This window comes from Trichomycterus rosablanca, chromosome 5 (genome assembly GCF_030014385.1).
Source record: "Trichomycterus rosablanca isolate fTriRos1 chromosome 5, fTriRos1.hap1, whole genome shotgun sequence".
Lineage (NCBI taxonomy): Eukaryota > Metazoa > Chordata > Actinopteri > Siluriformes > Trichomycteridae > Trichomycterus > Trichomycterus rosablanca.
Genome location: NC_085992.1, coordinates 34,290,352 through 34,306,873, shown reverse-complemented (window position 1 = coordinate 34,306,873; position 16,522 = coordinate 34,290,352). Strand labels below are relative to the sequence as shown.

Genomic DNA, 16,522 nt, shown 5'->3' with positions numbered 1-16,522 from the left:
TAAACTGAGGGTCCTGTTCCAATTTTTGTTTTGCCCATTCTGCAAATTCAGTGCGCCGATCTGGGTCATCCTCGTTGAGATGCTGCAGCAGCTGGAGTTTGTAAGGGTGCCATTTGTGAGTAGCTAATATCCGCCGAAGGGATGTTCGACTGATGCCACTCTCCAGTGACATGCGGCGAGTGCTACGCTGTGGGCTCTTGCTGAATGAAGCTAGGACAGCCACTGATGTTTCTTCATTAGTGACAGTTTTCATGCGTCCACATTTTGGCAAATCAAACACTGAACCAGTTTCACGAAACTTGGCAAGCAGTTTGCTAACTGTAGCATGGGAGATGGGTGGTCTCGTAGGGTGTCTTGCATTGAAATCTGCTGCAATGACCCGGGTACTGCGTTCACCAGACATCAACACAATTTCTATCTGCTCCTCACGTGTTAACCTCTGCGACATGTCAATGGCTGTAAACAAAGAGAAGCTTGTAAATAACTCATGAAAGAATAAAGTTAAGTTAAAACCAAGCACACCATTGTTTTTCTTGTGAAATTCTCAATAAGTTTGAGGTGTCACATGACCCTCTTCCCATTGAAAAAACTAAAGTTGGATCCAAAATGGCCGACTTCAAAATGGCCGCCATGGTCACCACCCATCTTGAAAAGTTTCCCCCCTCCCATATACTAATGTGCCACAAACAGGAAGTTAATATCACCAACCATTCCCATTTTATTTAGGTGTATCCATATAAATGGCCTATCCTGTATATACAGGGGTTGGACAAAATAACTGAAACACCTGGTTTTAGACCACAATCATTTATTAGTATGGTGTAGGGCCTCCTTTTGCGGCCAATACAGCGTCAATTCGTCTTGGAAATGACATATACAAGTCCTGCACAGTGGTCAGAGGGATTTTAAGCCATTCTTCTTGCAGGATAGTGGCCAGGTCACTACGTGATGCTGGTGGAGGAAAACGTTTCCTGACTCGCTTCTCCAAAACACCCCAAAGTGGCTCAATAATATTTAGATCTGGTGACTGTACAGGCCATGGGAGATGTTCAACTTCACTTTCATGTTCATCAAACCAATCTTTCACCAGTCTTGCTGTGTGTATTGGTGCATTGTCATCCTGATACACGGCACCGCCATTGGATGCACATGGTCCTCCAGAATGGTTCGGTAGTCCTTGGCAGTGACGTGCCCATCTAGCACAAGTATTGGGCCAAGGGAATGCCATGATATGGCAGCCCAAACCATCACTGATCCACCCCCATGCTTCACTCTGGGCATGCAACAGTCTGGGTGGTACGCTTCTTTGGGGCTGTTCCACACCGTAACTCTCCCGGATGTGGGGAAAACAGTAAAGGTGGACTCATCAGAGAACAATACATGTTTCACATTGTCCACAGCCCAAGATTTGCGCTCCTTGCACCATTGAAACCGATGTTTGGCATTGGCACGAGTGACCAAAGGTTTGGCTATAGCAGCCCGGCCGTGTATATTGACCCTGTGGAGCTCCCGACGGACAGTTCTGGTGGAAACAGGAGAGTTGAGGTGCACATTTAATTCTGCCGTGATTTGGGCAGCCGTGGTTTTATGTTTTTTGGATACAATCCGGGTTAGCACCCGAACATCCCTTTCAGACAGCTTCCTCTTGCGTCCACAGTTAATCCTGTTGGATGTGGTTTGTCCTTCTTGGTGGTATGCTGACATTACCCTGGATACCGTGGCTCTTGATACATCACAAAGACTTGCTGTCTTGGTCACAGATGCGCCAGCAAGACGTGCACCAACAATTTGTCCTCTTTTGAACTCTGGTATGTCACCCATAATGTTGTGTGCATTGCAATATTTTGAGCAAAACTGTGCTCTTACCCTGCTAATTGAACCTTCACACTCTGCTCTTACTGGTGCAATGTGCAATTAATGAAGATTGGCCACCAGACTGGTCCAATTTAGCCATGAAACCTCCCACACTAAAATGACAGGTGTTTCAGTTATTTTGTCCAACCCCTGTATATATATGTTTTCATTCCATATATTTCTAGTTTCATTTTTATATATATATTGAGTTTCATTTTATATATATCAAGTTCCATTTTATATATATCAGTTCATTCCATATATATCTAGTTTCATTTTATATCAAGTTTCATTGTATATACAGTGTATCACAAAAGTGAGTACACCCCTCACATTTCTGCAGATATTTAAGTATATCTTTTCATGGGACAACACTGACAAAATGACACTTTGACACAATGAAAAGTAGTCTGTGTGCAGCTTATATAACAGTGTAAATTTATTCTTCCCTCAAAATAACTCAATATCCAGCCATTAATGTCTAAACCACCGGCAACAAAAGTGAGTACACCCCTAAGAGACTACACCCCTAAATGTCCAAATTGAGCACTGCTTGTCATTTTCCCTCCAAAATGTCATGTGACTCGTTAGTGTTACTAGGTCTCAGGTGTGCATAGGGAGCAGGTGTGTTCAATTTAGTAGTACAGCTCTCACACTCTCTCATACTGGTCACTGAAAGTTCCAACATGGCACCTCATGGCAAAGAACTCTCTGAGGATCTTAAAAGACGAATTGTTGCGCTACATGAAGATGGCCAAGGCTACAAGAAGATTGCCAACACCCTGAAACTGAGCTACAGCACAGTGGCCAAGATCATCCAGCATTTTAAAAGAGCAGGGTCCACTCAGAACAGACCTCGCGTTGGTCGTCCAAAGAAGCTGAGTGCACGTGCTCAGCGTCACATCCAACTGCTGTCTTTGAAAGATAGGCGCAGGAGTGCTGTCAGCATTGCTGCAGAGATTGAAAAGGTGGGGGGTCAGCCTGTCAGTGCTCAGACCATACGCCGCACACTACATCAAATTGGTCTGCATGGCTGTCACCCCAGAAGGAAGCCTCTTCTGAAGTCTCTACACAAGAAAGCCCGCAAACAGTTTGCTGAAGACATGTCAACAAAGGACATGGATTACTGGAACCATGTCCTATGGTCTGATGAGACCAAGATTAATTTGTTTGGTTCAGATGGTCTCAAGCATGTGTGGCGGCAATCAGGTGAGGAGTACAAAGATAAGTGTGTCATGCCTACAGTCAAGCATGGTGGTGGGAATGCCATGGTCTGGGGCTGCATGAGTGCAGCAGGTGTTGGGGAGTTACATTTCATTGAGGGACACATGAACTCCAATATGTACTGTGAAATACTGAAGCAGAGCATGATCCCCTCCCTCCGGAAACTGGGTCGCAGGGCAGTGTTCCAGCATGATAATGACCCCAAACACACCTCTAAGACGACCACTGCTTTATTGAAGAGGCTGAGGGTAAAGGTGATGGACTAGCCAAGCATGTCTCCAGACCTAAACCCAATAGAACATCTTTGGGGCATCCTCAAGCGGAAGGTGGAGGAGCGCAAAGTCTCGAATATCCGCCAGCTCCGTGATGTCGTCATGGAGGAGTGGAAAAGCATTCTAGTGGCAACCTGTGAAGCTCTGGTAAACTCCATGCCCAGGAGAGTTAAGGCAGTTCTGGGAAATAATGGTGGCCACACAAAATATTGACACTTCAGGAACTTTCACTAAGGGGTGTACTCACTTTTGTTGCCGGTGGTTTAGACATTAATGGCTGTATATTGAGTTATTTTGAGGGAAGAATAAATTTACACTGTTATATAAGCTGCACACAGACTACTTTTCATTGTGTCAAAGTGTCATTTTGTCAGTGTTGTCCCGTGAAAAGATATACTTAAATATCTGCAGAAATGTGAGGGGTGTACTCACTTTTGTGATACACTGTATATCAGTTTTAATTTTATATATATCGAGTTTCATTTTATATATATCAGTTTTTTATTTTATATATATCGAGTTTCATTTTATATACATCAGTTTTCATTCTATATATATATATATATATATATATATATATATATATATATATATATATATATATATCAAGTTTCATTTTATATATATCGAGTTTCATTATATATATATCGTGTTTTTTTATATACATCAGTTTTCATTTTATATGTATCAGTTTTCATTTTAAATATATCGAGTTTCATTTTATATATATCGAGTTTCATTATATATATATATATATATATATATATATATATATATATATATATACATCAGTTTTCATTCCATATATATGTTTTCATTCCATATATTTCTAGTTTCATTTTATATATATTGAGTTTCATTTTATATATATCAAGTTCCATTTTATATATATCAGTTTTCATTCCATATATCTAGTTTCATTTCATATCAAGTTCCATTTTATATATATCAGTTTTCATTTTATATATATATCAGTTTTCATTTTATATATATCAAGTTCCAAGAATATAAATCTGCTGAAACCCTGTTAAAACCAAAGTTTTATTTTATTTATTTTTTTTATTTTGCAAGAAATAAACAAGAGCATTAGTAAGTAAGTACGTCAGCTTAAGTGCTTAGTAAAGAGGTGGGTTTTTAATCGTCTTTTGAAGACAGCGAGAGACTCAGATGTTCGGTCAGACAAGGGAAGCTCGTTCCACCATTTGAGTGCTAGTAAAGAGAAGAGCCTTGATGCTTGTCTTCCTTGAGTTCTAGCTGGAGGATCAAGTTGAGCAAGACTAGTGGTTTGGAGGTTGCGTGGTACAGAGCGATGTTTTATTAGACCTCAAAGGTAACTTGGGGCTGGTCCATTTTTGGCTTTGTAGGTGAGCATCAGTGTTTTAAACTGAGTGCGGGAAGCTACAGGAAGACAGTGAAGGGAATGCAGCAGTGGGGTGATGTGGCAGTGTTTAGGTTGGTGAAATCAGGCGAGCAGCTGCATTTTGAAAAAGTTGCAGGAGTTTAAAAGTGGACATAGGAGCACCTGCCAGGAGGAAGTTGCAGTAGACCATCCATTAGATAGTATTAGTAGTACTAGTAATATTAGTAGTACTAGTAATATTAAAAAGGTGGCATTAACTGTGTTATGTTAGAAGACACTGAGCTTCTCAGTATGGGCTATTCTACTAACATTGTCTTTGGAGAAAATATTTACAAAACAGCTTGTTTAAATAGTCAACAAGCATGACAAATGTGAAATTCTGTGAGCAGTTGACCTCACACATGATAAACCTTTATTTTTCTCTTTTTTCCTTGAGAAGTTTAGCACATTAGGGAAATCAAGCAGGGTAGTGCAAGTATCAAGAGAATATCTACAGACATAGCAGAACTCAGTGGGTGAACTCCCCTGTGCTATAACATTATGCTAACAATCTGAAGATTGCGCTGCTTCAGTCATATGTTAGGTAAGTGCTAGGGCTTTAGCATGAGGAGGTTGTATTGGCAAGCTGTTGTTAGGCATGTGGGAGAAAAGTGGCACTGATTAACCATGGAAACGTTCCCTTGGTGGATATATAACCTGAAAATGCAATAAATCTTTGCCAAATCTACAAAATACAGTTTTACACAATTTTTAAGGCTCAGTAGTATTGTGATGGTACAATTTAGCCAGCTATTTCTCTCGAACAAAATGCTAGCAGTCGACTGTTAAGTAGCCAAAGCATTTCTGGGTTCAAAAACTAAAAATGAGTAACGGAAAATCAGTATCAAAATACATACATGTAGCCACTCAGGTGGCGCAGCGGTAAAAGACTTTAGCACACCAGAACTGACATTTCAAACTCGTCAGTTCAAAACTCAGCTCTGCTGGTGTCTGCACAAAGTCAAGGAATAATGTATTGATCAGGGTGTGGCTTTACGTACACAAAGCTGATCTGCATATGAACTTGCCTCGTGCAGGTGAAAAGATTCAGTCGGCTTCTGCACACGTGTCAAAGGGGCCGTGTGTCAGTTTCCTCTCCTCAATCAGGGCAAGGGTCAGCACCAGTAGAGAGGAAGCATTAAAGGGGTAGAAAAAGGGAGAAAATGCATAAAAAATACATACATGTATGAATAAATTTTTTTACAGGCTGGGAAACTAGTTAAGGGTCCAGCCTCTCTCGTTTTGGATTGCATTCTGGCTTTTTTTAGCCAGGCTGTGGATTATTGCACTTTATGTTAATTCACTGCAAATCCTGATTGCCCCAAGCCAGTCCAGGCATCATTCTGATATTTATTTTAGTTTTAAACAAGTGTGATAATGTTGCGCCGAAATAAAAAACAGAGAAATTGGAAAATGGCAAATTACGTATGCACAGTTTTGGGGGCTCAGGTGGCTCAGTAGTCAAACTCGCTAGCACACCAATGCAGAGTGTTCAGACTCATGAGTTTGAATCTCAGCAGAGCCATTGACCTGGCCAGGCATCTACACAAACACAGTCGGCTGTGTTTGAGGGAGGGAAGATCGGACCTACTGAGAATTGCAACCCCGGGAACTGGGTACATGGAGCCTACTATGGCTCTACATATGTGATGCAGCTCCGTGTAAAAACCCAACACTGGCAGGTGATATAAAGCGGCCACAGGCTGGACATGTGTCAGAGGGGCATGTGGTAATCAATAGTATTTGCACACATTTGCAAGTCATCCATGCTGTGGGCTCTGGTGTACCCCCCAAACCATGACAAATGCTGGCTTTTGCCTTTACATTTAACTGATAACAGTTTGATGTTTTGATAATACCCGTAAAACAAACAATTAGTGTTTTCTAACTTCATACAATTTTATAAATGCTAATGTTTCTCAAGTAACATCTACAACCCCAAATCAGAAAAAGTTGGGACAGCATGGAAAATGCAGATAAAATAAAAATGCAGTGTTCCTTACATTTACTTTGACTGTTTTTTTTAATTGCAGACAGTTTGAACCCAAGATATTTCATGTTTTGTCTAATTTTTAATTTTTAATATACATCCATTCCTGCAAGTCAAAGTAAATGTAAAAAACTTTTTTTATTATTTGCATTTTCCATGCTGTCCCAACTTTTTCTGATTTGGGGTTGTAACAAATACAACAGAATCTGATTAAACCTTTCTGATATCTCGACCTACAGGCACTCTTTTCAAAGGTTTTAAAACACATTATATGAAAAGGATGAACGGGGCCCTTAACAAAAAAGACATTGGACAAGCAATTGCACTTTATTTAAATATTGCTCTACCTGTTTTTTCTGTTCAAAGTCATAATGTGTTCAGCGTCTCTGCAGCATTATGTGCCATGCGGAAATATTCCCTAAACTGGCACCAGTCAATTAAAAGTATTACACCTCCCTCTAGGTTATTCACACATAGCTGCAGCTGTTTGTCAGTAGTTAATTGAGGACATCATGGAATGCTTTTTTATTACAAAAATAAATGTGCCTGTTCCTAAGCTGTCCTCCTAATAGTGGCTTTCAAATGAGCCACAGAGCAGTTTTCACTCCCAGATTCTGCTAAAATAATAAATTATAAATAATATAAATAATAAATAATAATAAATTAAAATAGATATTATTTAAAGACACCTTCTGTAAAAAAATATGATAGATTTTTGATCAGTTCTATATTAGAGGCGTGCTGGGATAAACTATTAATGTAAACATGCCAATCAAAATTAAGGATTTTTGTAACCTTGGAATAAAGTATTGGCTTGTTTATTGAGCATATTTTAAATCTGCTAGATGTTTTTTTTATATATAATGTACAGTTTTTGACTGCATGGTGAGCCTGATTACTGATTACTAAAACATGGCAAGGTCCAAAGCGCTGACAACATCATGTTTATTCTTTCTAACAGAGAATGCCATCCTCGCCTTCGGCAACGATACTGACACAAAGTTAGCCGCCAATCAGCCAGGAGCACCTAGCTTGAGTACCAGCACTCCGAATCAGCGTCAAATTACCAGCATCATGACCACTACAACAATCACCATTGGTGTGGAGCCTGAGCAGAACATTCTGCATCCTCAGATGCCCACACAGGTAAACACTTCCACCAACTGTTTCTGTAATTTCTTATTTGGTCTTTTTGTAAATATGTGGGTGGGATGTACAAACCCCATTTCTGAAAAAGTTGGGATGTTTTGTAAAACACAATAAAAAGAAGAATCTGTGATTTGTTAATTATCTTAAGTTTTTATTTAACTGTAAATCTTTATTTAACTAAAAGCATGTCTTTACATTGAACATATTTAGAATCTGATGCCTGCAAAACACACCTAAAAGTTGGGACAGAAAAAAATATATAAATTATTTAAGTCTTTGTAAGCATTGCACCATAAGCATGTGAACTGATAACAGTTAAGGGAATCATTATTGCGTATAATAGGAGGATCCACCAAAGGCTAATAATTTAGTCTTTTACCATCCACTGTTCATAATATTGTGAAAAGATTCAGGGAATCTGGAGAGATCTCAGTCTTTGTAGGACAAAGTCAGAAACCACTGTCTAATGTGCTTTACTTTTGAGTGCTTAGATGGCAATCCATGACAAATTATCGTGCTACTATGATAAATATAACCACATGGGCTCAGGAGTACTTGAAAACCCTTGTCACTTAACACAGTCTGCAGCTGCATCAAGAAATGCAACCTGAAAGTCGTACATCAATTCTATTTAGAAGCGCCTCACAGTTCTCAGGGCCCAAGCTCATCTCAGATGGTCTGAAAGACAGTAGAAACGTGTGCTGTGGTCAGATGAGTCCAGCTTGTTTTTGAGGAAAACAGACATTGAATTATTTTTGCCATAGATCAAAAAGACCATCCACACTGTTATCTGTGAAAGGGAAAAAGCCAACATCTGTCATGATATTGGGGTGCATCAGTGCCTGTAGAATGGGTGACTTAGAAATGTGTGAAGGTACCATTGATACAGAGGCGTATATTGGGATTTAAGAGAGACACATGCTGCCATCAAGGCAGCATATTTCCCCAGAAAGTACATGATTATTTCAGCTAAAAGATGCCAGGCCTCATGTAGACGCAGAGTGTGTGTGCTTGACTGGCCTGCCTGCATTTCATATCTGTCTCTTAAGAATCTGTTCAAACAAGAACTGACAAAAATTCCTCTTGCAAAACTGGAGCAATCAGTGCCCTCAGTTCCCAAACCATTAAAACGTCTCATTAATAGAAAAGGTGATGGAACACAGGGGTAAACACACTTCTAAACACTCCTGTGTGTGTTGCAGGTATCAAATTCTTAATGTGTTAATATTTACAAAATACAATGAAGTTAATCAGTGAAATTGTAACTCTTTCCTTTCTACTTTTATCAGTTAAATAAAGCTTCAAGCGAATAAACAAATCACAGATTCTTCTTATTTACTGCGTTTTACAAAACATCCCAACTTTTCTGAAAATAGGGTTTGTATATAGGTCGATCTTTGGTGAGCTAGTAAGTCTCCTGGTAAATGACACAAGGCTGAAAGGTAAAGGAAGCGAGATGATGACTGAAAGAAAGAAAACAAACTTAAAAAAGGACAGAACTGACAAAACAAAAACTATAAAAGTAGATACACAAGCGTGAACTAAGCTAAACATCTTTCTCCCTCTCTGCTTCTTTGTCTGTTATTTTCTGCACAGCTGAACGAGAGAGACAGACTATGGAGTGACTCGACCCTCCCATCACCTGATCTTTATGACGGCAGCGCTGGATGCACTAGCCTGGCAGTGCCAACCTTTCTCCTCCCCCTCCTGACACTGGCTCATCACTTCTAAAGTCAAGTCAGCTAATCATAGCTCAGCTGCATGGAGTTAAGACAGTATGTGTGAGGCTGTCTGTGAATTACCTGGATTTTATCATCAAAATTGAAAAGGAATAAAATATAAATAGTAAGTCACAGCCAAACTTTCTGAAAAAGACTACGTTCCAGATGTGCAGCCCTCAATGGGAAGTAACGGTTTATCTCATGAGCACAGTCTTATGTTGTCACAGTGGACCAATGACATGAGAATGCACTGGACTGGAGAGGGTGGATGTGTGTTTGTGTATGTCTGTGTGTAAAACTCTTTCTAAAAAGACAATACATCAACATAATTTAAAGGAAAAAATAGCTTTGGCTTTTAAACCTCCCATGGTGTCAGATGGGATCTCATAGCAAGAACATGTCTGGAGAAAATCACTAGAAATTCTTTGGGAAAGTAGACGCTCCCTAAACAGTGTTTTAGGTGGTTCCATTAATTTTGCACTTGTGAACTTTGCACTTGTGAACCAGTTGTACAGACATGGATCATTAAAACATTAGCTATGCCTCTGCAGATTTCTTTCTTTCTTTCTTTCTTAACCGTTTATCCAATCAGGGTCGCGGAAGGGGTGCTGGAGCCTATCGCAGCTTTTCAATGGGCACAAGGCACACAGTAACACACTGGACGGGGCGCCAGTCCATCGCAAAGCAGACACATACACACACCCATTTAACTATAGGGCAATTTTGTGTCTCCAATTAACCTGGCTGCATGTTTTTGGACTGTGGGAAGAAACCGGAGCTCCGGAGGAAACCCACACAGACCTGGGGAGAACATGCAAACTCCACACAGAAAAGACCCAGACCGCCCCACCTGGGAATCGAACCCAGGACCTTCTTGCTGTGAGGCAACAGTGCTAGCCACTGTGCCGGCCCTTTCAGTAACTCATTGTGTTAAATCTTCCTATCCACTGGGAACATCATTTATAGTGAAACATGGTGCGTTTTTATTTACTTATTTATTTTTATTTGCGTCATTCATATCTAGAATGTGGTTTAATTTTAGGTAATATTTACATATATACAATATACTATTAAATTACTACCTTCCTTTGTGTCCCATTAATTGTATTTTAAACAAACTTTTGTTTATGCTTATAAATATATCTTTCTTTCTTAATATTTATGGTTGCAATGATTGCATTAGGGCAAATTCACCCACACAGTTCTCCTGACTGGAAGTCTAGTTATGAGATCACATCTGGATTCATATTCCCTACACATTTTATTTTAATATCTCTTTGTTTCCAGATAGAATGATTTTTGTAAAAAATGTTTTGGCTGAGATTAAGTGTATGATATAGAACAGGATAAAGAAGAGGGAGAGGTGTCCTGCTGGAGAGCTGTAAGATCAGGAGATGTTGAAACAAGGACTCTTTGGGACAATACATGCCATGCTGATGACTTAACAATGCTATTTCAATACTATTTTTGTAATGTGAAAAAATGTCTGTATATCATTTGTGACATCCTTTTGTTATTGTTACACAACATTTGTTTATGTGAAGTCTGCAAACTACACTACGTTATTTTGACTTATACTGAACCTCACTGAACCACAATGTTTAAACTTTAAAGAACTTTAAGCAAAATGTAAGTGAAAAATCACTTTTGTTTTAAAAATGTGATGATGCTGGAGAAAACATGAGTTAGTAATAATAAGAAAATGTGGACACTAAGGTACCCCTGAACTTAAAACATTTTATATTTCAGACCTTTGGAAATGGTAAACAATGGATAACTAATTTTAAGAAAATAGTTTGATTTTTGGGTCAAACAATTTAGTCCACAATTTAACTTTTAAAAGTATTTATAGGCATTTGGAAACTAAAAATAAATTTATTATTACAAGTTAGCTGGTCACTAACTATGTTCTAAAATTACCTACAGTAGAAGTAAAGGGTTAACTTATACAAGGTAGGATTTCAGTGCTTTTTTCAACAGTTATTTTTTGGGACTGGATAATTGGAATATACAGTGCTGTGAAAAAAGAGTTTGCATCTTCTCCAATTTTCTCTATTTTTGAATCACATATATGTTTTAAATAATCAAAAGACTCTTAATAACCCAAGCCAAACCAAAATGTTTTTAAATGATCAACCTTACCAGGCTTTATGTGAAAAGTATTAGCCCCCTATAAAATGAATGAATGAATGAATGCCTTTATTGTCGTAGTATATAAAAATTCAACAAAATTGTGCAACCTTTTGGAAAAGAAACAAGAAACATACGCTGTCACAAACACTAAAGGTCTAAACATATTAAAAGAAAAAGTATATAAAAAATATATTTTAAAAGTATATAAAGAAATGTAGCAGCATTGCATATGTACAATATGCATATGTTGTTGCACGACATGTAAAGTTATTGCACTTCAGTTTACAATGATATTGAGGTAGGTGGGAAAGGTAGGAGGGCATTATTTATTTAAAGCAACAGTGACAACTGGAGAAAATCTGTTTTTAAGTCTGGAGGTGTGTGTCCTTAAGACTCTATAACCTTAGCTACTAAATCAACAAGTTAACCAATTTTAATTGACAGTTTGATTTAATTTCACTAGCCACATCCAAGCTTGATTACTGCCAGGTCTGTTGAATCTAAACATCACTTAAATATAACTTCAATATAACCTCAGGCAAGGTTTCAAAAAGCAGCACAAGATGTCATGTTCCAAAGTAATTTAAATATAAATGTAACACAAATTACTTAAAATCTACCGAGCTGGAATAAGTTACAAAGCTATGGCTGAGGCTCTGGGACTCCAACAAACCACAGTGAGATCCGTTATCCAAAAACTGAGAAAACTTGAAAAGTGGTAAACCTTCCTAGGGGTGGGAGCAGCAACAACAAATCTAGGTCGTCACAAAAGACCCCAAACATCTAAAGAACTGTAGGCCTCACTTAAGGTCAATGTACACAATTCTACAATAACACTAGGCAAAAATGGCATCCATGGGAGAAAACCCTCCAATGTAGCCGAAGAAGAGTGGGCCAACATTTCCCCCACAGTGATATAAAAGACTCATCACAAGTTATTGCAAACATTTGATTGCCATTGTTAGTTAAGGGTCGCACAACCAGTTATTAGATTTAGGACGGCAATTACTTTTCCATGTGCATGATATAGGTGTTAAAAAATCTTTATCTTTCATAAATGAAGTGATCATTTAAAAGCTGCCGAAGAAGAGTGGGCCAACATTTCCCCCACAGTGATATAAAAGACTCATCACAAGTTATTGCAAACATTTGATTGCCATTGTAAGTGTTAAGGGTGGCACAACCAGTTTTTAGATTTAGGACGGCAATTACTTTTCCATGTGCATGATATAGGTGTTAAAAAATCTTTATCTTTCATAAATGAAGTGATCATTTAAAAGCTGCATTTTTGTTTACTCATGTCTGACAAATGATTCAAAATATAAGACATCAGGAGGCGGCAAACACTTTTCACACCACTGTGTATATATAAACTGATTAAAAACAGCTAAAATTAGGCATTAAAGACCGAGCTGTCAGTATAAATGTCAGATTCACTTCAGATTTATTAAAAATAAATAAATAAAAGGAAGACAAAAAAGGTGGCTGCTCAGGTGGCGCAGTGGTAAAATACGTTAGCACACCAGAGCTGGGATTTTGAATACATCAAATCGAATCTTAGCTCTGCCATCTGGCTGGGCATATATATGAACAACGATTGGCTGTTGTTCAGGGTGGGATGAGCCGGACTAGGGTTACTCATAACTGGTGCAATTACAACTTCTGCCTGCGCAGTTTAGTGAATAATGCTGATCAGGGTGTGGCTCTCCGCGCACAAGGATGGTCTGCATATGAACTCACCTGGTGCAGGTGAAAAGAGGCAGTCGGTACTGCTCATGTGTCGGAGGAGGCGTGTGTCAGTTGCGAAGCTTCTCAGTCAGCAGTGGAGGGTTGTATCAGTAAAGATGAACCAAAGTATTTGGATATGACTAGATTAGGGTAGAAAATTGGGGGGGGGAGGAGCTTGGTACTTATAAATTCTATATAGATATAGATTCATGGTATATTTAAGTAAGAAGTATAAAGACAATTTTAGTGTTTTGTTAAACAGTAAAAACTAATAATTCATTATGAACATTATTTTAATGTTTTAAATCTACATGTTCAAGGCTACTGGGTAATACAACAGTACTGGGTTTTTCGAGATGGGTTTTGATCACCAATTTGGTCACAACAAAAACAATTATTAAATGAAATCTGGAACTTTCAATCAGTTAAACAATATAATACAAAACTAAAAAACACTTTTACTAGACTCACGGATTATATGTGTAAGTCTAAAGAACCACAGCAGAGCCATCGATGGACAATAAAGCACATATCAAATCAACAAGTGAAACCTGTATCGGATATCCTGAAGCCATACTCCTTTCTCTCACCACTGATAACATCACTATCTCAGTAAATCGAATAGAGCGCAACGGATCTGGTGAGGACTTCTGTCACTAGCACAGTTATGCTAATCTAAGCTGTATCAGAGACAGCGGTTTTACACACCCCAGAGAATATTAATGAACCAGCTTCATAACATACAAAAAGGACAGTACGCTAGCAACCAGGCAGAATGTGTGGATTTTTTCATGTAATTTCCTGAAAAATAAAGCTGCTAAGCGAGGACATACTATCTGTGTTGAGAGATTTTGTTGACTTCTGCTGGTACTAAGGCAATAGTAAAAATCAGACAGGAATAGAGAAGTGTAACCTTTGCATTTGCTTCTGTCTGTTGTCGTGCTGAGTTTGTCTACAAGCTGTGGGTCAGTAAACACTGGCTGCCCTTTATGTTCGGTCAACCAAATGCTCATTCACACACAGGACACACTGCTTCAAGTCTCTTAAAGCGTTCACTAACAGCAAGTATATCTCCACATCTCTTTTGCAGAAAAAACGTATATTCAAAATTTGTTTTTATATAGCTGGTATGGTGATAATGTTATTATGAATTATGATATCTGCATGAGAACATTTCAAGCTTCTAGTCTTTGTGTGACACAGACGTCTGTTTTTTATACTGGTAGTGTAATCTAATAGATGTACTTTTGGGCAGCACGTTCATTTCCATTTGATCTACAGTGGTACCTTAAAACTCAACGTCAATTGGTTCTGGGAGTGGCGTTGAGTTTGAAAGGCGTTGAGTTTTAAGGTATTTTTTCCCATAAGGATGTATGAAGAAGGATGTATGGTCCCATGGAACTGCATATATTTTAGGTTAATGTAAAATAATGGGATTGTTTTTGACACTTATACACTGAAAATAACACAATGATAATATAAAACACTGAAATACAATTCAAAAATAGTTAAAAATCAATTAAAATACAATAAAACCTGCTCTTTACCTTTACTTCTTTATTGTTTTCTTATGCTACTTAATTAGTGGAGAGAACAAATAAGCATTAATAATTAAGAAAGGTTTAGTGTTAATATGTCACTCTTTTAAAACAGTTACATTATTTTTTAATGATAAGCATTTTAGACTCTCTGAAAAGCTGATTCTTACAATTTCTCAGAACCTTGAGCTGTACCAAGTTTAAAAGTGAAACAGGAGAAAAATCCAGCTAAACACAGATACATGTGGAGCTTTCAGAGTGAATATGACGGTTATTTCACACAAATGCAGATTCGTCTCATGTTTGCATGATGAACAGCAGTCACACACGTTGAGTTTAAGGGAAAAGTTGAGTTTCAGGGTACAAAATTTTCAACAAAGGGTTGAGTTTTAAAGATTTTGAGTTTAGGGGACGTTGAGTTACAAGGTACCACTGTATATACATTATTTTAGCCAGTTTTCCAGACAGCATTGCATGCATCTATGTTAAAGCAAGACAGTGATAAAACTGATTTTTTTATTCATTTATTAGTATGTTCATTTATTCACTTACACCACAACCCTGAATGGACAAGTGCAAAAGAGGATGATGATGATTTATTCATTAATCTTTAGCTTGGCCATAGGTTTGGGTCCAGCGCCTATCTTGTAAACACAGGACCATAAGGTGGAAATACACACTGGACAAGGTCTTATCACAGGGCACCACACATGGTCTTTTACACCCTCATACATTTGAGAACATACTAAATCCCAAACAGGCAGTACTCAAAGGCAGGGATCAAACCTGGGACACTAAAGCTGTGTGGAAGCCTTTAATTCATTTTCAGTAACAGCCCTTTTCTTTGCAGAGTCATAGTGGAGCTGGACTAAATCATCAAAGAGTATCACACACTTACCGTTCACTCACTAACACCTAGAGGGAATGTAGAACAGCCAGTCCACCTAATAGAATGTTTTTGGAGGTGGGAGGAACCAGAGTACCCAACAGTATGTACAAAACACAAGCTTCACAACAACAGTAACTGGAGCCAGAGATCTAACCTATTCTGTAGTCTGTGTCAGCATATCCTTGATTCACTATTAGTAACTACCTCATACTGGTCAGGGTTGCAATGGTCCCAGAGTCTATACTGGGAATAGACAAAATTTGTGTTTACTGACACTTAAGGCTCCAATCCATTACACAGCATTACAAACATATTTATTTATATTCACATGTTAAGTAGCAATTTTGTATAATTAAGGCCACCACCGGCATGTTTTGAGAGGTGCAGGAAAACCAGAGTACCCAGAGAAAACCCTCACAGAATCTAGGAACATACAAAACACTGCACTGACAGTAACTGAAGTTGTGCATAACAGTTGACCTGTTACTTGCACTGGTATTTAGCATAGTTGATGTTTTAAACACTATTTACATGTCAGTCAGATATCATGACAATTACAAATAATGATAACATTGTTCTTTCACTGATCAAAAACTCAAAACTACTCTTTTTGGCCCATGTTGTG

At 38.3% G+C, this 16,522-nt stretch overlaps 1 protein-coding gene across 1 annotated transcript in view; it reads left to right on the top strand.

Moving 5' to 3' along the window:
* gfra4a (GDNF family receptor alpha 4a) overlaps positions 1-9,619 on the top strand; it is a 50,095-nt gene extending 40,476 nt beyond the window's left edge. Inside the window, 2 exon segments of the mRNA XM_062996362.1 lie at positions 7,701-7,885; positions 9,485-9,619. Coding sequence (XP_062852432.1) covers positions 7,701-7,885; positions 9,485-9,619 — 320 coding nt within the window.
* Positions 9,620-16,522: the final 6,903 nt, after the last annotated feature.